The following is a 27,154-nucleotide window of genomic DNA, read 5'->3' on the forward strand; positions in this document are numbered from 1 at the left end:
TTGAACAAGGCATATTTAATCTTATTACATCATACTAGAAACACAAAACCAAGAAGGAAGGACTGGCTATCAATGATAACCATTGGCACAATCTCATTATGCAAAAGGAATATTTATTTTAAGAAGAAATGTTGTATTGTTTTCTCAAACATTTCAGTCAGGGAAAGTTTTAAGTAACTCCTAAAACTGTTTATACCCCCAGGCTCATTTCCAAGATAAAAATTATTCTGTAAAAGTAGAATCTACGTTGGGATAGTATTTTTAAACAAGTGATGCTTAAAATTTCTCATACAGAATTGATTTATTGTGTGAAGTGGACTTTGCTATATCCCAGAACCAATTTAGATGAAAGGAGTGGATTTATCCTGGTGACCTGCAATAGACTGTCACATGGTGTCTGACATGTGGAGGAGAAGTAGCATTAGTCTGCTCTCAGCATCTAAAGGCCCATTTAAATGGAGAAAGAGTACTAGATGTATATCACTGTGAATACCCAAATACAAAATGAAAAAATAAAGAGTAAAAAGTATGCTTATTTGTAGGGAAAGATGGAATCTGAACGACATAGCTCCCCTCCTTTAGCCCAAATTTTAAGTGGGAAACGAAACAAATACATTTGACTTAAAAATCATCTGAGGTAATACATCTGCCCCACTGGAAAATGACTGCACACTTGGAACACATGGGTGATCAGTTAAGTTGAATTAAAAGCAAAACAATCCAAATGGGTGATACAGATCACACAAATTCATATGAGTAAGATGGCGAAAAAGCAGCCCTTTTTATTTTAAAGTAAAACAAAGTACTTAAATCCACCAAAACAACAGACAAGCGTTGCCCAGATAATCCTGCATCACGTTACATCAGCAGAACAGCTCATGGGAAGGTTTCCATTTTCCTCACAATTCCAGTCAAAGAGACTGAAAAAAAAATCTAAACACAACACACGCACCCTTGCAGAAATATGGACTGACTGTCACTGCCTGTGCTAAGGCAAACATTACTTTCAACAATGGGCTGGGTTTCACCTGACAGGTTTACCTCCGAATAGCCACAACTGAATTTTCTGCACAACTGAACTGGGGACTAATGAAGTGGGAAATGCTGTTCATCTTGAACTACCACCCTAAGAATGGGATAGCCCAGCTGAATAAAAGTCTAAGTCACTAGGTTCAAGGGTGAACAGCTTCTTGTCCTCTTAGGCACCCATTGACAACTTCAGACACAACAAAAACATATAATCAGAAAGCAAAGTAATGCTTCTTTTCTCACACTTAACTAAATAAAATAAAATTAAACCAAGAAAAATCTGCTGTAAACTGCTTGTATTTTCCCAGGACAATACTTTTAATTACACTGCATTTCAAGACCCACTGCAGCTAAAAGGCACAAAACACCAGCTTTGCTTCCGAGTCAAAAGACAGCATCCAGAATAAGCACAGGAGGTTTCCAGATGTATATACCTGCTCTCTTTTTAAAACAGTGACTCTCAAAAATTTATAATGCTGTACTGACCCATGATAAAAAGGAATCTTGCTTATCTTGCTTACATTTTAACACCCAACAAGTTTTTTCTCAAACTGCTAACACACATACATAGATACTTAGCTCCATGCATGTGTTCTACTGAAATCTGCGTGACTGCTGTCATAGATGAAGATAAGCATGCATGCATAATCTCATCTACAACTGGTGCTTGACATTAGAAAAATCTTTTTGCCTCCATTACTAAATTTCAGGAAACATCCATTATTCTGGGCATGACTCCTATGATCCGTGCTTAATCTTACTCGTTTCCTCTAACACCTGTAAAAACTTCCAGCTTCCCCTGACGTCTTCAGCATGCAGCGTAGATTTCCAGCTCACACATCTGAACCATGTTAAAACTGCAGAGGGCATGGCACTAACTTCTGTTCCACTTAAGATCAAAATAAAGGGATACTGCCCTTGAACTGGGAAGAGGATGTACAACAGAGACACCTTGGGTCAAGCCGCTGGAACAATGGGTATCAACCACGACGCATGGGTATAAAATTCTTTAGTGAGAGACAAGACTCCGGACAAAAAACATGTTCTCACTGCCTGTTCTCAAACTTCCCTTTCATACTTTACATTAGACCTACAAACACAAGGTTTTATCATGTTTGATCCACACCATCTGCTACTTTTATCCACAAAGCTTGAGTTTTTAGATCCAGTTAAGGTTAGGTATAAGTACTGACCCAAGGTAAAAGAGAGAATCCATTGTGAAAGACCCTTGAAGACACTGCAGCAGTTCTGAGCTGCTCTTGAAAATTAAATGAACCAAAGACCAAAAGAGACATCTCTCCACAGGCCCTGCAGAGAAGGACTTACCTGTCTGTTGTGTTCTTTTGGGGTAAGTCTTGCTGCGACTTCTTTCAATGCACTGGTCAGGCCGCGGGAGCTGCACAGAAGGGTCTCTGGTCATTTGAGAAGATGTCCTGCCACTTGAAAATGCAACAAAATCATGGGAAAACACTTGGAAAAATGATCAAAGAAACAGAGGATCTTTAGACTGAAAAAAACACATAGGGTTTGGGCAGCATGTTTTGTTAGCTAGTCACATCTCATCCCAGCTCTGGTTCTCCTGCTCAATAGTACTACTCTGACTTTTGTCTTGAATCAGCCATTGGCAGAATCATCAACAGACTGTGCCAACCTCTTCCATATTAGACATTTTCAAGAAGAGCTAAGCAACTGAAACAAAATGTTGGTTTATTAGGAACAGGCTACGATAGCATGACCTTTCATAGCCTCAAATATTCTAACATATGACTTTCTTATGTAATTTGATTACTTCCTAAATTGTTTCTGTAAGTTGTCATCCCAGGGAAACACGTATTTAACATTGTTCAGTTCCAGTTCAGTAAGGGGCTACCTCTCCGCCATGTGGAATGACAACCTAAAGGGCACGGAATACCCCGTTCAAGGCAAGCTGTAATGAAGTACTCTCACTAGCACAAGCCCAAATCATAATAAATTGAGTAGAAGTCCTGATTACTGTTTACAGTAAGGTTCTTCTTCACTGCACAATTTAAACGAGTTATTGTTTAAATAAATTATTTTATGCTCATTTTAATGTTCCTCTCCATGTGACAAAGCAGAATATAGTTTTCATAACAAAAATGCAAAACTGACCTCATAGTCCTCCTCAAAACTCCATGTTTGCTTCTGGAAACTTACTACACAAGAGAAGTAATTTCTACTATTAACTCCCAGCTGCTTAAACTCCTGCAGTTTGATGACTTAGAAGGTATGCTACTAGCAAGTGCCAAGCAACTATACAGGCATTACGCATGCAGATTTTTTTGAGTTATGTGAACAGACTCCGCAAAATACTGATTGTATTTTCACTGATATCCCCACAGGGGTACTCAGCACTGCAAAATTTTTATCTTCTCAAAATCTGAAAAAGAATTAAAGGACCAAGAACTCCAAATTATAACATTACATCACAGTAATGCCGGGTTTTGATATTCAGTTTAATGGTGTCTTTTTCTCCCAAGTAAGCCAGAAAACTCTTCTGCTCAACTTTTAAGTTCAGCAACCACGCCAGTCTTGCAAATTCCAGAAGCACTTTTAACAAAACATGTGGGGATAAGGCCTTCCACTCACACTAACTCCTCCACGTATTAACCAAGGCATTTGATCTTAAGAGAAGGAAATTACTTTCCTGAAAACTGTCTGACACCTAATGAGAAGTACCAAGAAGATTTAAAAAAAAAAAAAAAAAGAAAAAAAGCCAAACATAATACTATGGTCCCTATACACACACAGTCAAACGGTGGGATTATGGTTTCTGCTCTGAGCTAATGATGTATACAGATATACAACACTGTCACTGCTTTTGGTGCTACGACACGGACCAAAGCAGATGAACTTAAAAGCACCACCAGCAGGAATAACTGAAACACAAATAACTGCTTCATGGTATTTTTTAAAAATTGATTGGAAGGTCCTAGTAAGTACAAAGCTTTCTCCTCCCCAGCACCAGTACCCTGCTTCAATCTGCCGAAATTGTCTAACAGAGGAAACTGTCACCCACAGTACTCTGGCAGGGATCCCCTGAATTCCTATCCATTTTCACAGATGGGGTAATGCAGGACAGGATCCAACTCGAAACCCCAAAGGCAGTACAATCATTCCCCTATTATCTACAGTAAGAAGCTGGATCATGCCAGATAATGCAATAATCCAAATAGTCTGAATTATTATGAAATACATCGGAGAAGATGGGACAGAAACACACTAGTGATCCTGGCTGGAGACAGGCTTAGATTCAGCACCGGCATAGTCATCCCTCCATCACTAACATCCTCCTTACAAGCAAGATCTTACATCCAAGGGTAACAGAAAATTGGCTATGAATTGTGATTGACAGATGACAAGTGTAACAGAGCTACTATCACACACTGCTATCAGTACCTACCACAGATATGAACTCCAGCCCAGGAGCTGCTAGAGAAGTTGGGGGTTACGGTTTTCTTGCTTTTAGAAAAGTCTTCCAAGATGTAGTGGCAAGGAACTGCCAAACTAAAGATTGTCAGCCTTACTCATTATGATCCATGTATTTCTCGAGTGATGATGGAAATACAGACAGGAAGGAGAGACAGACAGACAAGCCAAAAATAAACCTAAACAAACCCAGTACATATACGGGCTGGGGCAACCCCTAGTATCAACACAGGCTGGGTGATGAAGGGATTGAGAGCAGCCCTGCCAAGAAGGACTTGGGGGTACTGGTGTATGAAAAGCTGGACATGACCCGCCAGTGTGCGCTCGCAGCCCAGAAGGCCAACAGTATCCTGGGCTGCATCACCAGCAGCGTGGCCAGCAGGGCGAGGGACGGGATTCTGCCCCCCCTGCTCCGCTCTGGTGAGACCCCACCTGGAGTCCTGCATCCAGCTCTGGAGTCCTCAGCACAGGAAGGACATGGACTTGTTGGAGTGGGTCCAGAGGAGGGCCACAAAAATGATCTGAGGGCTGGAGCACCTCTCCTATGAGGACAGGCAGAGAGAGTTGGGGCTGTTCAGCCTGGAGAACAGAAGGCTCCAGGGAGAGCTTGTAGCAGCCTTCCAGTACCTGAAGGGGCCTACAGAAAGGATGGAGAGGGGCTTTTCACAAGGGCGTGTAGTGATAGGACAAGGGGGAACAGCTCTAAACTAAAAGAGGGCGGATTTAGATTAGGAGGAAATTCTTCATCATGAGGGTGGTGAAACACTGGCACAGGCTGCCCAGAGAAGCTGTGGATGCCCCCTCCCTTGCAGTGTTCAAGGCCAGGCTGGATGGGGCTCTGAGCAACCTGGTCTAGTGGAAGGTCTCCCTGCACACAGCAGGGGCATTGCAACTAGGGGATCTTGAAGGTCCCTTCCAACCCAAACCATTATGTGATCCTATGATTCTATTCACAGGCCATGGAAAAAAGCCGTAGAATCTGCCATGATAGTAAATAAGGCCTTCTCACCTAGCAGCTTCAAAATAACTACAAAAGATGAAAAACTATTTTTATACCCACTTGACCAACTGGCAAAATGAAAATGGAAAAAGAAAGGGGCCTGGCTTTGAGATGTGGTTTTGATTTGCCGCTTTCCACCTTCCCTTTCAGGTTCTCTGAACACACAACTCTGAGGCGATTCTGAAAATCAGACCAGAAATTATTTGGCTCAAAATTGCTCAGCCAGTGTTACAGAACTGGAATTAAAATAGTGGTTGCCAATTGCCAAATCAGGTGCCTTACTCACTAGACAAAGACCCTGTCATTTTAACAGACTTCAAACCATAAAGTTTCAATAACACTCAGTAAAAACTACCGGGTTTCTGACATCTTACAGTTTTATCTACATCCTATATTCTGATAGCCCTTTGTGGCACAGCAGCTCAGTCTCTCTGCCACACCTTCCTCTGTATCACAGTATTAACTGCCCTTTATGTCACACTGTCTGCTTGGTTAACTCAGGTGAAAATTGAGACTAAGTGCTCCCTGTAGTCTGAAGTTTACTGTGCCCTTCAATCTTCTTCCCTCTTAGCCTGAAATCTACTGCATCAGGTGGATACTTAAATTTTGCCAATTTTGACAGCTATTCCAGTTAGAAAAGATGCACCCATCTCCCTTCAGATCTGCTCTCATTTTCATTCTCAGATCAACAGCATTGCACCAGCAGTACTGCTTAGGATTAGACATAAACATTCAGACCCAGAGCCCTGACCACAGCCCAACTGCAGCTGTAAAGAAGGGCATCACAGTTACAGACCTTATGCACTTCCTTGCACCAGCCCTTTGCTAATTCCCAGCAGAAAGGTGGCAGCCAACATGCTTCCTCATTTTGTTACTCCCCAGTTGTCAGGAAAAACCCTTTAGGACATGAACATAATTTCAAGATTTATAAGGAGACTTTGACTTAAAGCCCTGACAAGGCTGCCCTCACTTTCACTACGGGCTACAGCAGGCCCTAGCCAACTCTGGGGATCTGGAGAATGAAAAGTAACTCACATTTGTCCCAAAACTGCCAGACTCCCAAGGGAAGTCTGTTAAAGCGGCCCTGATTCATGCTTTGTCAGCAGAACTGCTCTGAGTCATGGTCTGGGTGGGGTTGTTCTTTCATTGAAAGAGGAGAAAAGAAGGAAAGAAGAAGGAATTAACTTAAGTTTAAACAATGAAATAAATTCACCTGTACCGATGTTTATAACCTATGGATCCAAACTTGCTGAATTTTCTTGACAGAGAGTTTGATTCATTCTCTGGCACTCTATGTAGTTTGAAAAATAAAACAACAAAGTTACATAGATAGGTCTCAATTACCGTCCCTTTCCCAAGAAAAGGGAAATACAAACTTTAGGTTCAAAAAAAAAATTTTGTGCTAGTTCCTCTTCATCCCTACCTCTTGGCAGACTCTTCTGGGGTTGAGAGCTCCACAAAGCCACATGTTAATCCCCTCCTCTTCTGACTACACACCTCTTTATTTCAGGGTCTACTATAAACTGCTGGCAACAGCAGCCTTTTGCTTAATATTTCACAGAAGTGGGCAAAAACATCATGTCACAGTAATGACACTGCAGGAGGGATTCTGAGATTTACAGCACTGCTAAAGCCAGCCCCAAGCATCCCATCAACCAGTGTTCTAGCTAGACACCCTTGCATATTTCTGTTATTGTTTTTGTAACAGTAAAACAAAGTAGTTTGAGATGTTTAATATTGGAAAGATTTTATACACCTCAAAGAGTAAGCAAAACATTATGGAAATTCAGTGAGTCTTTCTATCAAAAAAACCCAAATTTCTGCGCATTGTAGGAAATTGTAATGTCTGAAATCCAAAGGCCTCAAGTCAACGGTGCTACAGTAAATTTAATGGTTAAATATGTAAAAACACATGGCAGCTTAAATTCTGTACTGTTTCAAAAAGAATTCTAAGACAAAAGAAACCACCAAACTACCCAATTTTAAAACAGTTGTTTCACACCATTGTAAGAAAAGGGAAGGCATCAGCTTTTAAGGGCATTCTATAACCAAGGGCAAAAACATGTTTCCAGGCAGCAAGCCTGTGTTACACCACTCTGTAGGTATAACAAGGTTGTTACTCAATACTTCTGCATCACTCACCTGAAAAACGTATGATGTTCCACACAGCATTTCCACAGATGTTTGCATGTTATCTTGTTACGTGCTTCAAAAAAGAAGGAAGTTTCATTGCACTGAAAACAAAACAAAACAAATCAATATTGCTATGAGGGATTCTGTCAGTGAAGTTCATCTTCATTTACGGAACACAACTGACCACCTTATATCAATGCACATAAGAAAAGACATCACTACGAAGAAAAGTAGGTTCTACAATTCTGTGGAATTCTTCATTTAGAAGACATTTTCTTTTTGGTTTCTCATTGCCTGAAAATAATTATTTAAAGAATCAATTCCTTAGATACAGAAAATCAGAAGAGAATGGATATTACTGAAACACTTCTGTTCCTTCATTCTTGTTCATAGATATCAGGTTTTTTCCTAATTAAAAATCATAAAGTTTTTTCACATAGTAAGTTTCTGATGTTATCTGAAACTGCACCTCAGATGTCAAGCAAAAATACATTCCCAGGATTCTGTTTAACAGTATACAAAAAGGTAAGAATAAGTGAAAGAAAGAAACTCAAGATTAGTGATAAACTAATACCTAGCAACAACACAGAGAAAACACACAAAACATACATATAGAGAAGAACCAAGGTAAAACGGGACACAGAAAAAATGAAAAGGAAAGATTTTAAAAAAATTATTAGCTAACTTCAGAATAATTCAAAATACTAGGAAAAAGGTCAAAGTTAAAAGCCATAAAACCCACCTTAAAATCTCTTAGGCAGGACGACAAAAAAGAATATTCAAAGCTTAAAACCTAATCATTGGAAATTGGCAGTCAGTACAGCAGACATGAGAAAAAGGCAGGAAGAGATGAAAGAGAAGTCAGACATACACAAACTATAACATACTTCCAACAGACAGGAAGAAGCAACAGGCACATCATACTGCTTGTTTCCAACAAGCTAAACATTCAAACATGTTCACACAAAATACACTTCCACGTATCTGTCACTCAGATGAGTGCTCAGTTCTGTGTCTGTGATTTGCACAGCGAGCAGTCCCACTGATTTCAGTGTGAATCCTCAGTGTGGTACAACACAGTCTGTAGCAAAACTGAGCCCTAAAACCATATCCCCCATATGGGACCTACAGAGGGGGTATGATTCCATGATTCATACCACTTTCTGCAGCTTCTTCTAGGAAATGGATGCCCTTGCATTAGTCATACTTCTGCAGGGCCATGCATACGCAGGTAAAGAGCTCTGGCAAGTTTCTCCCACTCTGTATTCAATGTGGTACGGTGACCTGCAAGCACCCTGCAAACTGTTAACTAATTCAGCATGTTCTCTAGAATTCAAAAATTTCATCTCTAACAAAAAACAACCTTATCTCTATTAACAGCTGTCAGGCAGCCTCACAGAATCACAAATTACCTGCTCAAGCAGCCTTTCCTCCACTTTGAAACAAATAACAGCAAAAATGACAGAACTTTGGACCTGCGGTTAGAACGATTGAGATTGCATTCCCTGTGAAAAAACCTAACAAATTGGAGACATACATATGAGCCTATTTTTTCCCATGGATTATTTTAGTTAGTTTAATGGCTGGCTGGAACAGTCCTATGGAATATCCAAGGAATGAAAACCATCCTGTAGTCTTCTCTCAAAAGCACATTTCCTCTCTAGGGCATCACAGCAAGAAAGAGGGTAACAGTAAGACATATGGCCACTGAGAATGCTGAAAACTAGGATTTATCTGAGATTGCTATGCATAGCACAAAATGACTGTCTAGTAGATTAATCCCATAAATATATTCCTACAGTTCCTTAAAATACAGTTTCAGGCTTGATAGGGATCTTCATCTCTCTGCAGGTCTCTCAAGGGGTTTAACTTGGAGCAAAAATAAGTTTAATTTAGAAAAAATAAAACCAGAAACTCAAAAACTGAAGCTCTTCAAGAAAAAAAAAAACTTCCTGGAGAATCTTGAAGGTTGTCAAAGAGAAAAATCCATTTACAGTAGAATTTTCAAGAGTAATCATATTGCTTTTGCTTCTCTGGCAACCAGATCCTACTGCATTTTTACATTTTTGAAGTTTTAAAGAAGACATCTTAAGGGGTACTTTTCATTTGTTTATTTTACACGTAACAGAAATGTAACTTCAGATTTTCTGATTTAATTTCCATTATAATTTTTAGATCAGACGATCATCTAATGTGATTTCATATAAACCCACACAACTATAGTCACCAGTGCACTTTTACAGAATAGTATCAGATCAGGCCTGTGGTATTGCAAACTTTATGCAAGATGATGATTCCATTTAACTTCTTTTAGGAAAGAACTCAATGACTCACTTTTAATACGCAGGATCTTTTGTCAACTCCTGAATTTTACTTTTAGACAAAGAATCCTCTGCTGCACTTGAATTTATTTAATTATATAATCTTGGAGGAGTGAGTTTACGGGCTGGAGGAAGGGAGGGGCAGAGAGAAGCCAGGGGTGTTCTGGCTTTTTTTAAGCAGACTTTTTAAAATAAGGTATTTCTTATTATTAGCCCAGTTTGAATGCCACTGGAACTCAGGGGAAGTTTCCCAGCAGGGAAAAGCTTCTACTTGTCCATTTTTTCCTCTTTTTTCAAGTTAAATTTCTAGAATTTTTCCATATACAGAACAAATGATGCATAACACATGAAAATCAGTAAGTGACTAAAAGAGGGACAGTAGAGCTACATTGTCATATGACTGAAAGATCTGACCAGCAAGGATAACTGATTCCATCACTTGAAGGTATTATTTTCCAAGGTGGAAAAAAGCTCATCTCATCTGGTGAGAAAAAAATTTTGATGATGAACTATGTGCTGAAACATCTATATTTAGTATGCAGCAATCAAAGGCACTCAGGAAAAAGCAGCATAGCCCTACAGATCCAATTTATTAATATGTTATGGAATTCAGACCTGGAAAGTGAAGTAACTGCCTAAAAATCAGGCGACAGACAAACAAGCTTTCTGATAACACACCGAGGTTAATCTATTTGAATCTGAAAGAAAAGCACATGTCTGAAAACTATTGCCTCAGAATGGATGCTTGTAATAAGTCAAATAGCACAGTTAAATTTTACTAGAGAGAGAAAGAAAACCCAAAACATTAATCTCCAAGGTCTTTCACCAACACAGAAGAGACAGGTCATAATTCTTTTACTGCAAGGAGTTTCTTTTTCTGCAAAAGACTCAGTAACTTACAGCAACTAAATCCAATACAACACTGCATACAGCACATCCAGGTTTAGGACTTCCTTCATTTACTTTTTAAGAATATTTAAGGCTTGTAAGAGCATTGTGATTACCCTCACAATTTATAAATGTATATATAAAAATCAAGGAGTACTGAAGGCAGTAATATATTTCAGGTTGCCATGGTTTATCCTCATTAACTCTATCGCAGCCAAAACCAAGACACAGTTTTAATCTTTGTCCCCTAAGGGAATAAATCGATTTCTCTAGGTAAAGCAAGGATGACCTTACCTGTTAACCCCATTAACTCTTGTTTCCAATAAAAGGCAACACTTACAGCATCTTGAACAACCATAACTTCTTACAAGGTAGTGAGAGTTAGCTGGATTTTTTTCTTATTATTCTCATACAGGTGAACCAAAAGAAACAAAAGCCTACTGTACTTTCACTAATGATTTATAGGAAATGACAATTCCAAATTCATTCAGTGTTCTTTCGTGTCCCACAAGCTACTCCCTGCTACTCATCCTGTTGCTTTCAGGGTGCCCAGTGTACTAAAGGTGAGGAATCGTAAATCATGAAGGCTCACTGCTTCCAGAGCAGTCCTCATTGTCTACACACTCTGAAGAGATTCCTCTTTCCTTTGAACTGGCTTTGCAGCTTGTCCATTCTTTCAGAAGGCCAGCTGGGCTCACCAAACAAGCAGAAAACCACTTATTTTTGTACAGTGAATTTGGTGACATCTGTGACTTGCACCAGCCAGGGAGAGGGCAGGACAGCTTGGTCAGAGGCTGCAGTAGGGCATAACCCTTGCAGCGGTATCTAGTTGTTGAGCTGTTTGACGACCTTCTCCTAATCCTGAATAAGGCAAGACACTAAACACCTGTGAGGACAAACATAAAATATTCCTCTCCTTTTAAATGCTTTAAAATCTTGTCCTGCCATCTCAAAAACATGCTAATGCTCATACTGGCATAGCCTCATCACCATTTCTACCCATGGGAGCAGAGAGAGACTAGCACAGGGGATGCAGATAGCTTGACTATACTACATGCTTATAAATAGACGGTACTCAGACATGTAGCCACTACCTTTGTCATGCTGCCTCTCAAATCAGCCAGAAGACTGAGATGGCAGGGCCTTTGAGATCTCCACTAAAGAGCTGGTAATTGGTACAGAGCTCCACCATAACACTCCACCAGCCCACACTTAACTGAAAGACTGAAAGCATGTTACTAACACATTCAAAGGAGACAAGTCAGAGGGGCCATTTCTTGACCTAACCACAAAATGACTCTGGAACTGGTGGAGCTGACACAATAGTTCAGGAGTGCCCACGCTGCCCTTTGCAAACAGCTCCCAGCTTGCTCTGCCACACCAGCGTGATTACACAGCTTTCAAGCTCGGAGCAGCTTTGCACCCAGCTCAGCGCCCAGGCAGGGCAAGCTCAAGTCCACCTGGAAGAAAGGACACACACTTTAGAACGACAGTTCCTCCTTCTGGGGGCCAGAAGATCCCTTGTTTGTGAAGCTCACGGATTACTCCAAAGATAGAAGGGCCACTGTTAGAAGACTTATACCCGTTCCGTTGAGCACTGCACCCGTCCACAGATCAAAAACATTTTGAAAACCTATGATTCACAGGAGGCTTTAGCTGCTATAATTTATGAAAAGTCATATATTGGTTCCCACCAATCCAGGCTCAGAAAATGAAGAAGAAAAACCCAAACCCAAAACCACAGCAGGAGCCCTGCCAGCACACACACCACTCTTCCGAGTCACACTAAGTATTAATACAGGATGAGAAGCCATCTTGCCCCATTACAGAGCATACTGTATGTACATTTAATATACGTGCATGTACATGTAACAGAAATACTAACAGTAACTCTGAAGCTACTGCTTCCCAGCTTTGTTATTTGCCAGATTAGGCACATAGCTGGATACTGTCAAGTGTTAACGCCAATAGGAAATACTCTGTCTTTATCTATTTACATAACACATACCAATCATAGCTTATGCAACAGTCAATGTATTATTATTCGTCACACAAGGTCAATCTTTAAGAACATTATACAAGTCAGGAATTAAAATTAATAATGCTATGCCAGTTTGCATAAAGCACATTAAGATTGAAACAAACATATCTCAGCCTCGTATTATACCAATTAAAATACAAGACTAAAGAAGAATTTACAAAAAAAAAAACCTGACAGTAATACCTTAGTGGCAATGAGTTTAAGTTTATGCAGAAATTTTAATCCTAGTTCTTCTTCAAAAATTTTTACTACTGAAGATTCATTCTGCTATGAAGCCTTGAACCAATCTTACAATCCTTTTAACATGCCTCAGAAAGTGGTTAAGAAAAGTCAAGAAAATCCCCAACCAACCAAAACAAGCCAAAACCATTCTTTATGATGTATTAACACTGCTGTGCCTGCTCACCTCCACCCTCCACTACCACTCTCACTTAAGTGAGTGCATGCAAATGATACAAAAATCACTTGTAATTCCTAAAACATAACAAAGATCAAAACACTGTTTTTGTCTGGAACTGAAATCTAAGCGAAAGTGGACTTCAGAAGGGGAGGAGCATCTCTTTAAACACTGTTCAATCTTCCCAAGAAATTGCAAGAGGAAGAAACAAAATTGAAAGTTCCTGCCTAGAACTTGTAATTCAAGACGGATGTGACAAGGCAAGAAGGGGTACAGCTGAACCACCTTACTAATGTAATTACTTTTCAGACTTCAGACAGTTATAAAAAGCAGATTAAAAAATATAATCTATACTTCTAGGGTTTTCTGAGACTATTTGAGACTATTTAAAACAACACAAAAATCTTGCATTTAGACAAGTTTCAGCCACCAGGATGAGGAGCGTTATGTGCTTTGGAATTGCTCTAAAGTTTCTCTACTGCTGGTATTGCTCCTCAAAACAGTCCTTACCAATTTCACCTTATGAATTCAAACTGAGCTGGGCCTCTTCATCTGACTAAGCAAGACTGCAGAGGAAGGCACGTCTTGAAAATGTGTAAATCATTTTTAATTGCACAGTCTGGGGGTTTGTTCTGACTTGAAGAACCCAAATTTCAAAATCTCTTGAAACAAAAATTTCAGACTTCCAAAAGACCCTTCTCTTACAATAAAAAATAATGAAAGCGAGTGTTTTGCACATTCAACACTTTACAGTTTGGTGAAAGAGAAACATGAAAAGCAACAAGTACAGAAGCTTTGCATAAACTCTGCAAAGGAGTGAAATCATTCACTTGCATGTTCAGACACAGTGCAGCCAAAGTAAAAGACGCTGTTACAGAAAACAGTTTGGGGTTGTGGGGAACAGCACAGAAGTACTTGGTACCTATAGGCAAAAAAGCTCCATGTCTCTCACTCCTGCATATTATTACATTTACATTCCCAGCCTACACAAGCTATCAAAGCATGTTTTTCTCTATTTTGTTTCATGTCCTCAGTTGAGAGAGAAGTCAAGGAAGCAAGCCGTGCTCCTCACATGGGGAAACCATGGGCAGTGTGCTGTGCAGCCCTTCGACTACCTGCTTCCATGCAGCGCGTCCATTGTGATCAGGCTCCGCTTCACTGTGTCGCAGCGAGGGGGGCCTCTGGCAGCCACCTGTACTGCTGGATCGTTTCCAGCAAGGTTGCTCAACAGACATCTATGCTACCAGGAATTGCGCATAGGCATCGGATGGATCTCTCGCTTTTCTTAAAGGAAACTGCATGAAAATACACTTTTCTCATCTTCAAAAAATTTTTTGTGATTGTTTGTCATTTTCAGGGAATCCTTCCATGCAGTTCTTGCAGGGAAAGGGTTCCTAATTTCATGCCGATACTTACAGGTTTCACCGAGAGCCTAACATGCTTCTGGCTCAGAATTCACAGCATGGGTCCACTCAGGGGACAATGAAATACTGATTCAATGATTAACACAACTGCAAAAGAGTTTCTGTCAGCTGGTCCAGGTCATTAGTCTCACATGTCAGGATAAGTCACAGATGGCCAAATATTAAGGGCAGTATTTTGTTTACGAAGGGGCAATAGCAATAGCCTTAGGGAGAAAACATAATACAAGCAAAGCGGTGAAAGATAAAACCAAAATACCAATGGTCATGTGTGCACACAATAGCAAAAGGTATGCAGGAAAAATATAAAGAAGTTAATCATACAGGAAACATTCTCACGGAAGAGATAGTGAAGAAGTACAAGAGATTACACTACAAAACAGGAAAGGTGAAGCACCTTACTTTATTATAAGAAAGTAAGCATAAATATCTTCTGCGCAGTAAATCATAAAGTTTACAAAAAGTGAACCAATGCAAACAACCAACTCAGCAGTCATAAATATGGCTGACACTGGCACCCACAGTGTATTTTTTGAGGTAGCCTAAGGACACAGACCTGTACATTTGGACTGCCATGTCTGCCATCTGTCAAAGAGATCAGGATGTCCACTTCCACCCCATTAGTGGGAAGTGTACATTTAAACTCTTTTAGTAGGCTTGAAAAAATCTCAGACAAATTTATCGAAAGGGCAAACAAAGAAGTTAGCCACAAGTAACTCCATGCAGGGGAAGAGCATCAGTACTCAAAGCACCAACAGCTTCCTTGTGATGAGCAAGTGTACCCGTCCATCAGTGTGAGTAAAGGTAGTTAGTGTGTGGAAACACAAACCAAAATCCAACCTGCACAGAGTCTTCACTACAATATAGAACACGTGATTCACATAAAGCACTCAATATACTCAGAAATAATCCACTCTTCCTATTACATGATGTTAACTCTTTTGCTATATGCCATAAATCTCCGTCTAAGACATGAGAAAGTCTCCACTTTCTCTTCTCCTGAATCTTTTCTGGCATTCTCTCTAACTGGAGACATATAGCACGTTCCAGACTTGGTATACTACATCTGAAACAAGGAAAGTATTAATTCCCTGGCTGTAAAGTGATATCCCAGGAGCTAGGATGAAGTAAAAATGTCACTTTTACTCTCCCACCACATGCTGCAAATTCCTGTCCCACATGGAAGGACAAAGTGATAGCACTTATTCCAAAAAACAGAGGAATAAAAGAAGTCTGTGAATTAAGTTTTGAGGAGTATTGGAACATACAATCACATAAATACACTGATGAGCTTTTCCTTCTCTAGGTGCAGAACAGCATAATTTGTTAAAATGGCTTTAATCCAGAGACTAAGGCTACTGTTTACTTATTCCAATACGTGATTTTGCTCAAAGTAACACCACTAGAATGTTTAAAAAAAGGGAAAGGAAGATTTTTCTAGGCCATTTTGGCCTTTCCTGATCTTGTTAGGATATGAGGCACTATAGAAGTATTTCAAATGAGTATTAGCTGCAAAGGAGACTCTAACGATGGTACACACCCTTGTACTTACTGTTCTCTTGAACGATTTCCTAAAAGTACCTGTTGAGACTTGAAATTACTAAGTGCTGTCAAAGTGTTTGCCTTACAATTACAATACTAAGAGTTCACCAGCCATCAACATTCACAGTCTCAAGTACATTTTCCAAAGCTTCCAGGTTTTCTGCTCAGCATATTAAACCTTATCAATTCCACAAGGTTCAGACAAAAACTATACATATGTGGCATCAGACAGAAACTACAGCATCACTTCAATGCAATTCACTCTAAGTCAAACTCGGACTTGTTTATACACGTACAGGCATTCACCCTTCACATGAAACACTGAGAAAAATTTTCCCAACCTACCCCCAGCCTTGAAACAACTCTCCGATTTCAACAAACACACCATCAGAAATAAAATTCCCAAAGATCTCCACACCAAACAGAAACAAACCACAGGGAATAACAAAAGCAAAACTTGCCAATACATCTGCAGAGGCACAAGAAATGCTGTCAACAACAGAAGCAAGACAACGAGACAGAGGTACACTTACATTTCCCAGAATGTACCAAATGTACCAAATGGCCTCACTGAAAAATCATGGGTGAGACTAACAGTCAGTACATACATGAATGAATACGCGTAGAAAATCAGTAAAAGGGAATACTGACAGCAGGTTAATACTTCTTCAAAACCGTAAACTTTCATTCCTGCTATTCCAAAGACATCTACAAAGTATTTTCAGAAAACAACCCAGCAACCGAAACTTACAACTCAACCAGATACCAAAAATCACAGACTGACTGTAACTATTTGCTGTATTACATTTCATAATTTTCTCGACACCCTCAACACTCTCCTCCTCCCCTGCCCCACACGCTTCATAGGTAATAAATACCCTTCTCTTTTTACCACTGACTCTATCTTAAAACCTGTTATCTTGCTATCAACCTGCTATCCTTGCTCCACTGGAACCAACACTATTTTCTCTCAAATGGTCTAACAGCACAATGAGGTTAAACCCTAACGAACATGTTTCGAGCTATCCTATGTGGCTGATGCTGTTTCCAAGCTACAGAACTACCGGTGCCTAACAGCTTTCTGAGTTCTCCTCCACCCACATTTTGGTTAATATTAGCTTTCCCTGTAGATTTAACTTAGTTTAAAAGCACTATGTAACAACATACACAAGGCACTGCAGAAGCAGTCTACTCTAATTTACAGAGCACGATATAAAAAGATATAGGTTTGCTATAAAATTCCTACTTCAGTACTGTTCTGCTGAAGTTCTCTCCCCTTGCCTGCAAAACGTGATCAGAAAATCTTGCTTCCTACTCCTCATTTAATGAAACTGCAAGCACCATCAGGATCATACTACACTTGAGGATAAGGTAATTTTCTTGCAGTAACTATCAATAAAATTAGTTTCACTTTGATGGTTTCTTGCAGTAAATTTCAATAAAATAAATTAGACTTTGATGGACACACAAAATTTTCCCCTTCATTAGACTGAGATTACTTTTTTTTTCCCCTTTCAGGCTTAAATAAAAACTTACATCTTTTCCCAGGACTCTAAGCTCAAACTGTGTTTCCTTGAAGTGAACTTTCGTAATTCTAGGCCTGTAATATTGGAAAAAAAGACAGACAGAACTTCATGAGCCTTTAATTATGCATAATAAAATACAAAGTTGTATATATTTACATATAAAGACAAAAAGGAATTCACAGCTATTTTTTTTTTTTCAGGTATACACCAGATATCAACAGAAAATTAGCAGTATTTACACATTTCAAGATCGGTATGGTAAAGCTGAACTATTTTTTTTAATACTTGAACTATTAAAGAACTGGCTGTATAAAAAATAAAATAAAATCTGTATAATCCCTACAAAGATCAGGTATATCAAGTACAGTTTTTTCAAATTCATACATTTAGCCGTTCAAATAGATATCACAAGTCACACATTTCCATACAATATTATTATTGTTTTAGCACAGACTGCACATTTAAATTATACATACCAGAAATATTTTCCTACTTGTTTCTTACTCTTGTAGACAACAACTCCTGTGGGTGTTAATCCTAAAAAATATTCAGATTTGTTTTCACCCTAGAAAATAAAAGCATATGTCATTCACACAGACGGAAGCTGTATCACTGTGGCAGTGGGGTCTAGTCTGGAAGTCAGCCTGATGACTGACTTGAACGTACTGTTTCACTCTCTATGCAAATGAGAAAATAGTTCTTGATCTACTGCTGAAAACTCCTACACAAGAACTTGTAGGCATAGAGGCAAGGATGAATGGCAGTGAGGGAAAGAATGGGAGATTACACATGCCATGGTGAAAAACAAAAATAACTTATTTTTTAAAGGAATTCCTTTTAGCTATTCGGCAAATGGCTAAAATTCAGAAACTCGACTTTCTATTCAAATGTGAATGCAACAGACATCCTAACTTTCAGCTGATTTTCTGACCTATTCTACTATAATATAACCTCACAGCTGCATTATCCCTCCTAAAATAGTATGACCTGCATACTGCTACCAAGGGAAGTAGCACCTTTGAGAGATTCAGAGCATTTTTTCATTCAGAATGGGTAGCAACATGCAAAGAACAGCCGCGTGCATCATCTCCTCCACAGGAAACTGTTTCTCAGGTCACTATCCAAATCACAAACTGTGCTGGGAGAGAACAGGGTGGAAACCCTGGTGCCCAGTGGCACAAGGCCTTTGCCTCCACAGATGTGCCCTACACTTGAAAGAGTGCAAACCTTAACAGGCTGCCCAGGGAAGTGGTGGAGTCACCACCCCTGGAGGTGTTCAAAAAATGTGTACATGTGGCACTTCAGGACATGGTTTAGCAGGCACAGTGGTGTTAGGCTTACGGTTGGACTTGATGATCTTGGAGGTCTTCTCCAACCTTAATGATTCTATAAATCTTAGTGCATAAGGTCAAAAGAAAGTCAGCTGCAAAAGCCTGTCCATCTGCTTACTTGAGGCAATGAGGAAGAGCCCTGCAAGCTCTAAACCAGCACAGCACGAACTGCAGAAAACGTCAACTATGAGATGGACTGACTCTATAAACTGTCCTTCTGTGTGACTACTGATGTGAGAAAGCTCAAGCGCATCTGTTGAGCTCTGCCTGTGCTCCTCAGTGAACCAACTGCTAAAGGCAACTTTACTTTTAATATGACCAAGTGAGGAAAAGAACTACATCTTTTCATGTGTGCAGCTTCAGTCTCAAATGAGGGCTTCTGTTGCTGTTGTAATTTAAACGATGATATTCATAGGCCAAACTTGAGCATATGACAACTCACCCCTCATTACCCAAGCAGGGATCTCACTGCACAGCAAAATCAAGCTACGAGAAAAAAAAAATTCCAGGCTCTGCTAATTTAACACAATTTTGTTGTATCATGTTGAATCTTGTTCCAGTAACTCCCCTAGCTTTCTACGGGTGGGAGGGGCAGAGAGCATAAGATACAAATTTAATTAAGCCACAGGGTGCATTAAAAAAATACTTCATTTTGCAGGCTACACAATTTTCAGCAGGAAATACATACTTAATCTTCTAGTAGTATCTTGATTTCTTGATTTTCTTTCAAGTAATTCTACAAAGTACTGACATCTAATTCAGTGAACAATCTACATTACAACTCCCCGTTTGAACTTCTGGATTTATTTTATTCAAAAAAAACCTGCCACAAGCACAATTATTCAAACAAGATAGAATGATGTTTCCACCAGGAGCACATAGCCTCCAGGTGATGACTTGGATCCAATCCCAACATCAATGCTGTTTTACAAAAGAAGTGGAGGCTTTTGCTGAGGTGATACAGACAACTTACAACGCTGCATAATATAGCAGAGGAAAAGCTGGAAGCATAATCTGGGTCTCTAGCAAAACCTTCACAATGAATATTTTAAAAAAACAGACACACTGCTGCTATCCCACCCTAGTTTTTGCAATGGTATTGAAAAGGTTTCAGGACACACTTGCTACTATTTACACAAGATTAATGTGCAAATTCTTGTGTCAAAGACAGAGGTTATGACCCTCTCTCATCTCTCCTGACACACTCATTACTTCTTATCTATCTAATTGTTTTTTCCAGAGTATAACTGATTGTCTTTTATAGATGTAATACAATCACAGACTTTCATCTGAAAACCATTAGGCTTCTACACATATGCATGACTGAATCCCCCCAGTCTGTAAGTACGTATTCCTTTGTATTTCTTAAGTACAGTATTACCTTTCAAGTTATTTTGTGACAACTAAACTATATAAATACTCCCCCCCCACATTAGTACAAGATTTCTTTTTCATTGTTACCAAGTTTAAAATATTTAAACAATACTTACATAAACAGGATGGAGATCCACTCCATACATTTCCAGGGATTTGGCCACCCCTAAGTAGTTCACTTCTGCCTCAGCAGGAACTTGACCCCTGTAAACAAAATCCTGTGTAAGAACTTTGCACTTCCAGTCAATATATTAAAAAAGATCGTATCAATGAGTACAGTTTGCTGGACAGGTATGCAACCCTTCCTACCATTTGTTTAGACTGTCATTATCCTTTCAGCACTGTACTTCTGCTCGCCCCAAGTGAGACTCGACAGTAGGCACAAACTTATACGAAACTCCCTGCTGTCAGATCCTACCACAGATATATGCTATCATATATACAATGTATGCCTACTACAGTGGCTAATCTTTTCCCTGCTGTCATAAACAATTTCAGACATTTTATTTTTAGGCTCGAATATGCAAAATAACTTTTTTTCTGAATAACTACATGATTATTAATAAAGCAGGAATGGGATGATTGACTGGGCTACTACTTCCTCATAGCAATGCTGAAGCTACATAGGATTCTGCAAGCAGGGTTCATGACTTCAGATAAAATCTTCCTTTCTTCACAAAATCTTGCCTACAGGAAGTCACACCAACTGGTAATACTCAAGTCTGCTACTGTGAAAACAAAGTTTGGAGTCTGTCTCATGAGATTACCCATTTCAAAGCTCCAGCTTGCCTTCCTATCTGCAAATATCTATTCATCAGTTAAGAATTATCATCAGCTGCATGGTGGTAGGAAACAATAGGGGAAAACAGGTGAGGAAAAACCTGACTAGGAACATATTTGACATTACTGATCAAGGATTTATTTTCAAAAAGAACAAAATTACTAAATAAATTCAAAGCCTTCAACAGACTTATCCTCAGAATTTAATTTGTTCTTCCCTTTATAATTGCCATTGATACAAGAGCGAGACACTCTGTAAAGATGCATCTCCTGCTTCACCCTGTGATTGTTCTCTTGAGGAAATACTTCACTGCATTTGCTACCTTTCAAATTCAAGGCATGAAGCAGAGCTCAACATTTTGACTCCAGACCTGGAAAAGTCCTGCAATACGCACACTCTTGCCTCTTGTCTCCCCATTCTCTCCAGCCTAGCAGCTACTTTCCGCCAGGAAAATTTATGTTATGCTTGATGAGGTAAAAAAAAATCCAACGTTAAAGACATGAAACAGCAGTGCCAGCATGAATGCCCTAGTATAGGTATTTAAAATGCCTTCGTTGTATCTGTGAGATGGGCTGCTTCAGCCCATCTTATCCACGTAGCAGCACTGATACTGTTTCAGGTGTTGGCCCTTCTTTCCAAGGAGTCCTGGAAACGCAGCAGACCTGAAGCTTTTAAGAGAAATCCCTTTCTTCAAGAGGTGGATTTCCCAGTAGATCTGTGATTCATCTCTGTATTCAGAATATGCAGAACACTGGATATTCAGCACACCAGCACTGTCACATCTGACATGCCTTTTATCCACTTCTGCTATAAAAATTTACTACACAGCTTGATTTTTTTTAAAATCTTGCTGGTAGCTCTCAGAAATGTAAGCATACATTCACTGGAGCTATATTGTCTTACTGAGTTCCCAGGAAGGCTAAATATCGGTCCTGAGCGAAGCAGATTACTCCATTACTGAATTAGTGCTAGAATCCAATAACAATTTAAATACTCCTGTTAGTGTTCCTTTACTGATCATACTAAGAAAAATGCTGATGCGTTCATCCCACTGTTCTCACCTGTCTCTAAGTGTGTGTGTGCTTATAAATATTTTCACAATAATACATGATTTATAAGAGAATGTATTTGCCAAAAAGTTAAAGGAAGTAAAGATGTGTGCTGGAGCTTCTGAAGGAAGCAGATGGAAGCCAGAGGAAGAAGTCCTCCCAAATGCAAGTGGAGAAGACAGAACACAAAGGGAAGAGGGAAATGTCAGGCACTGAAACAATTCCCACCATGACAAAAGGTAAGTGTTTAATTTTTCCCATGTATGAAAACACAAACTTTCCTCAGCATCATGAAACCTGACAATACACCTCAAAACTAAAAGAGTCTTTGCAGTCAGTAATGACAGAGCAGGCAACGTAGCAGCCACGCAGCTGACATGCACCGTTCGTTTAGATGGACAAAGAGCACCTCAGTGCCAGTGATGGCCCTAAAGAACATTGAAAGCTACTCTCAAAACTGACCATCAGCAGCATTTTCACTTTCCTTATGCCCCACTGACAGCACGTAATATCGATTCAAAATGCATGAACCACTGACTTGCCAAGTATCATCGTTAGTCCCAGCTCTGCTGCAGTCTAGAACAGGTAACGTCAGAGGGCCGATGCAAGCTCTCCGATTTGCACTGAAGGATCTTAGCCCTCCTCCAGCACCACGAGTGTCTGCTTCCTCATGTGTAAGCCCTGAAGCCACTGCTTGCCCCTCCAGATGTGCATGACAACATAACGTCACCTCATCCTGGTACCTGACCTCGGGACTGTCGTGCTGGTTTATAGATGGGACAACAACCACAGTAGGCAGGCTGCAGAGACTTGATGTAGTCAGCACTGCTCCCCACCTCTGACTTCCCTCACTTTATTTGATTTAGACACTTGCTCAAAAAAGTGCATCCTGAGTGAACGTCTGAATAGCTATTGTGCATTGTAAAAACCTGAGAGAGAACCTGAAACCAAAACCAGTTTATCTGGATATAATTAGCAGAAGTAAGGCACAGTGCCACTGCCATCTTGCAGAAAATCCCCCCACTTCCATGCTGGGCTCAAGAAAGGATAAAGAAGTTCTTCCAAATCACAAACCTGTCCCTAAAATGTCTCCAGTACGTGAGATAATTTGGGGTCTGTCCTCAGCCACTCTTGCTTCAAACTTCTTAACTAAAGAGACCACTATCACCTGTGCATAAGCCTATGCTGGCAGCGCTGATGATGACAGGCGGGCTGAACTAGCTCTGGGTACACCTTAGTTCCATTCTCTTTTCTGATGCTGCTAAATCCCTAGCACCTAATTGCAACACAGCAGCAAAGAGCTTTATCAGAGCTTTAGATCAGTAAGTGTACAAAAACACCACAGACAGCATTAAGACAGTTATTGCTCCTCTTCTCAGCCACTCTTCCCTCAGCTTCTGAATATCATCTTCAAGGTTATAAACCTTTTGAGGCAAATGGGTGTTAATCTGATTTACTACACTAATGACTACAGAAATTTGAGAGAGAGGAATGAAGGTTGCTTAGTATCAGTGGCCTGGTACATAGCAATCCATTTCAAGTTTCGTTTCTCAAACACAACCTCTGTGATGTTGAACCACACAGACTGTCTTTCACTTCGTTTCCAACCTCTGGAACAGAAAGAAACTGTACTTTTTTACTTCACAAAAGGACCTGTAGTAAGGTTCTCTGTAATGCATGAACTACTATAAGGCAGTCAGGCAACCACACAGAAGTAATTATTCAACAACAAACTCTCTTCCCAGAACAAGACAGCTCAGGTCAATATGACAACTGGCACAGACTCCAGTTACAGGAGAACTTTCATTCATGGCTTCATTACAGCAAGAGAATCAAGAAATCTAGATGTACATACAAGATGGCTAGCTCTGATTATCTCTACATTGCTTTGACAAAGGGTATGATGAGCATACTCATAAAATGTTTCTTACTGCTTATATCACAATTGCACCTAACTTGGATTTGTCAGAACAAGCTTCTTTACACTTACCAGGAACATGGAACTTGGAGATAAGCAAGTAAATGTTTATCTTGGCTTTACATATGGTTGAACTTCTGGCATACGTTTTATATTCAAAACCAATTTCACGTTTTCCATTTCTGAAGGCACTGTGGTCTAATATTTGGAACAGCTGGTTGGGAAGCCAAATCTCTCTGATTTGCAGTGTTTTCACACTGGTGACTGGTGGTTTGGCCTTTGCTACTCTTACACCAGGAGTACTTCAGTCTAAAACTAATCTCACTGAAAGTAATTCATACATAGAAGGCCTTTTCTAAAAAAGAGTATGTGGGACAAAAAGTGGCTCTGAATTACTAGGATCTTTTATATATTTTTTGTACGCCTGGAGACAGTGTAGAGTTAAAACTTCCTCTGTAAGAAGACTACTTATGCAGCTGCTGCCAATGAACCCAGTATTTAAGCTATATTGACACAGGAACATTTTCTGGCTCTGCCTTCTTTACTGGAAATTATGTTCTGAGATTGCTGTTTTTCCTCTCTCTGTTGCTGTTGTTGTTCCTCTCTCAAGCACTGACAGCACCATTGGGGCCAGAGGTTAATAGTTCTTATCTTGCTTTGCTTATCTCTTGGGCACTCCAGTCCATCTCCTGGTTGTCCTTGCTGCAGTTTTGCTTCCCACTCCACTGACAAGTAATCAAGAGAAGGCATCGTATGCACAAATTGCAGGCTGACAGAAAATCAGCTGACTCCCAAAGCAGCATCTTGGGATCCACCATCAGGCAGAGATTATCCAGAATGCCAATGACAGTACAACTCACATGTTTTGTATCCAAGGTGATAATTATTCCAACAACTGGAAGATGGAAAATTGAAGTTTTGCAGTCTCTATTATAAAAACAAATCTGTATTTTCCAAATTTTATGAAGGTTAAGTTGGGATTGCATCAATCTCCCAGGTCTGTTGACATACATGTTTCAGAGCTCCGCAGTTCTCCTTTGTCCTGTCTGCAGTGCTCCTAACGTTCTCCTCCTGCAATCTCTTCAACAGTTGCCCCTGCCATGTCCCATAACTCTAGCTTATTCCCACCTTCTCAGTTCCTTCTCATACATAAGTAATGTTATCAGGTACAGCTTCAATGCCCGTGAACTTCTGTAGTGCCTTGTTCAGTTTAAACCAAAATTCTTTCTTGGCCCACCAGATACCCCGTGTTTCCATTGCTTTATGGTCACACAAAAAGTTTTGGAGTTTGTTTGATTTTTGTCCAGAAACCTGCACTTTGAATGCCCTGTGTTATTCAGTGCTGCCTGATGACTCTGTTTCTAGGTGCTGCTTTTCTTCTTACAAATCATATGTTCTCCTTTACAGTGGAATCCTTCATACTGACCACTGCCAGTATGTTTTATGTAAGATGTGTTGGTTAATAAAATGAAAGGACTTCATGCTCGTAAAACCAAACTGTCTCTTTAATTCACGCAGATGTTGCAACTGAGATTATCACATAAACCATGGGCATACAAACTGCTTTCCTGGAACCTCCTGCAATGTGAGCTGCTCCCACAAAGATTTGTGCAGGTTGCTACAAGCACTTCTTCATTACCCCAGCTAAGGATCTGGCAAGAAAATAGAGGCTTCACTGTACTAAGTGCTGTACATTATTAGATTAAAAGTGGTTTTATCCTAAGAGTTCATTTGAATACACAGTACAAAGGAAAGAAATGTTATTATCCCCATTTTACAGACAGTAGACTGAGGCATGGGCATAACAAGCAATTTGTCCAAAATTACACAGGAAATCTGTCCTGGAACAGGGAACGGATCTCACAGATTTATATTTCATTCTTTTTAACAGAACTAAGAGGAAATACGAGCACTATTAGAACCGCTGAAACACCCGTATCTAGGTCTGACAGACATTGTATTTCCAGTTACTGTCCTACTTGGTTCCTAAAGAGACACCTCGAATTACGTAAATTTTTTTTTGTTTCTGAGGGACATAACTGGATGCTCTGTATTACTTCCTTGGGTCTACACACCTCCACTCTGCACCACATGCTGCTCCATTCCCCACCTACCAAGCATCTCCAAATCTGGTGTTACCTGCCAAGTTCCCAACAGTACTGAATTCTTACACCAGAGTTTTGTGTATCCGCTCTATGGCATCCTCCAGCTCTTCCTTCTGGTCTGGAACAAAGCGGTACTCCGAGACGTAACCTGCAGTGTGCTTATATGGGTCATAGTCCCCCAGCTCAGCTAGAGGACACAAGAAAAAGAGAAAAGTCACCTCCTTCCAAGGCTTTATGTTAAACAAAATATACGTTCTATAATCCATCTATTGGTGCCAAGCCACCTCTTTCCAACTGACTGTCAAGTTACCAGGCTGTCAGTTAAAAATATCAAAGACAGTACAGAACTGTTCGTATTAGTGTACATAAAACCCGAAAACATGTCTTTAGTCATTTGAAAAGAGAAATGGAAGGTTCAAAGAGCTAGAGGTTTTGACAGGAAATCTACCACTTCTACAGGATTAGATATAATTTTGTCCAAGTCGGCAAAGTTGAAATTTGACGACATATATATTTGGCAGCATATGTAAAACAAATGTAGCAGAAAGGTCTAGTTATTGGAATATCTATGCCCTCACAATAAGTTGTAATAATAAAGACAGAACTGATCCGTCTTGTTGCTGGGACTCCTAACACAAATGTCAGTGTGGGAACGCGAATAGAGACACGTATCCTGGGACACCTAGAGGTATGCCCTTCTAAGGGTAAGCGTTGTTTCCTGTGAGGAAACACAAGACTTAATTTTTCAATAAAATATCGATATATTTCCTGAACATTAAATTCACTTTCAAAATAAAAATAATTTTCAAAAATAATTTTCTTTAAGAGCGTCATGAATAGCTGACAGTTTT

At 39.8% G+C, this 27,154-nt stretch overlaps 1 protein-coding gene across 4 annotated transcripts in view; it reads right to left on the reverse strand.

Annotated features, from left to right (window-relative positions):
* Positions 1 to 27,154, reverse strand: part of EPB41L4A (erythrocyte membrane protein band 4.1 like 4A) — a 143,971-nt gene that overhangs the window by 45,133 nt on the left and 71,684 nt on the right. For 3 of the 4 annotated variants that reach the window (XM_075411057.1, XM_075411055.1, XM_075411058.1), the window contains 7 exons: positions 26,370 to 26,490; positions 20,567 to 20,654; positions 18,222 to 18,310; positions 17,756 to 17,819; positions 7,619 to 7,710; positions 6,690 to 6,767; positions 2,356 to 2,468 (listed from right to left, as the gene is read on the reverse strand). In XM_075411057.1, the coding sequence (XP_075267172.1) occupies positions 2,356 to 2,468; positions 6,690 to 6,767; positions 7,619 to 7,710; positions 17,756 to 17,819; positions 18,222 to 18,310; positions 20,567 to 20,654; positions 26,370 to 26,490 (645 nt within the window). The remainder of the gene's footprint in view (positions 1 to 2,355; positions 2,469 to 6,689; positions 6,768 to 7,618; positions 7,711 to 17,755; positions 17,820 to 18,221; positions 18,311 to 20,566; positions 20,655 to 26,369; positions 26,491 to 27,154) is intronic. The other variant, XM_075411056.1, reaches the window with a different exon arrangement.

Source organism: Opisthocomus hoazin, chromosome Z (assembly GCF_030867145.1).
Source record: "Opisthocomus hoazin isolate bOpiHoa1 chromosome Z, bOpiHoa1.hap1, whole genome shotgun sequence".
NCBI lineage: Eukaryota > Metazoa > Chordata > Aves > Opisthocomiformes > Opisthocomidae > Opisthocomus > Opisthocomus hoazin.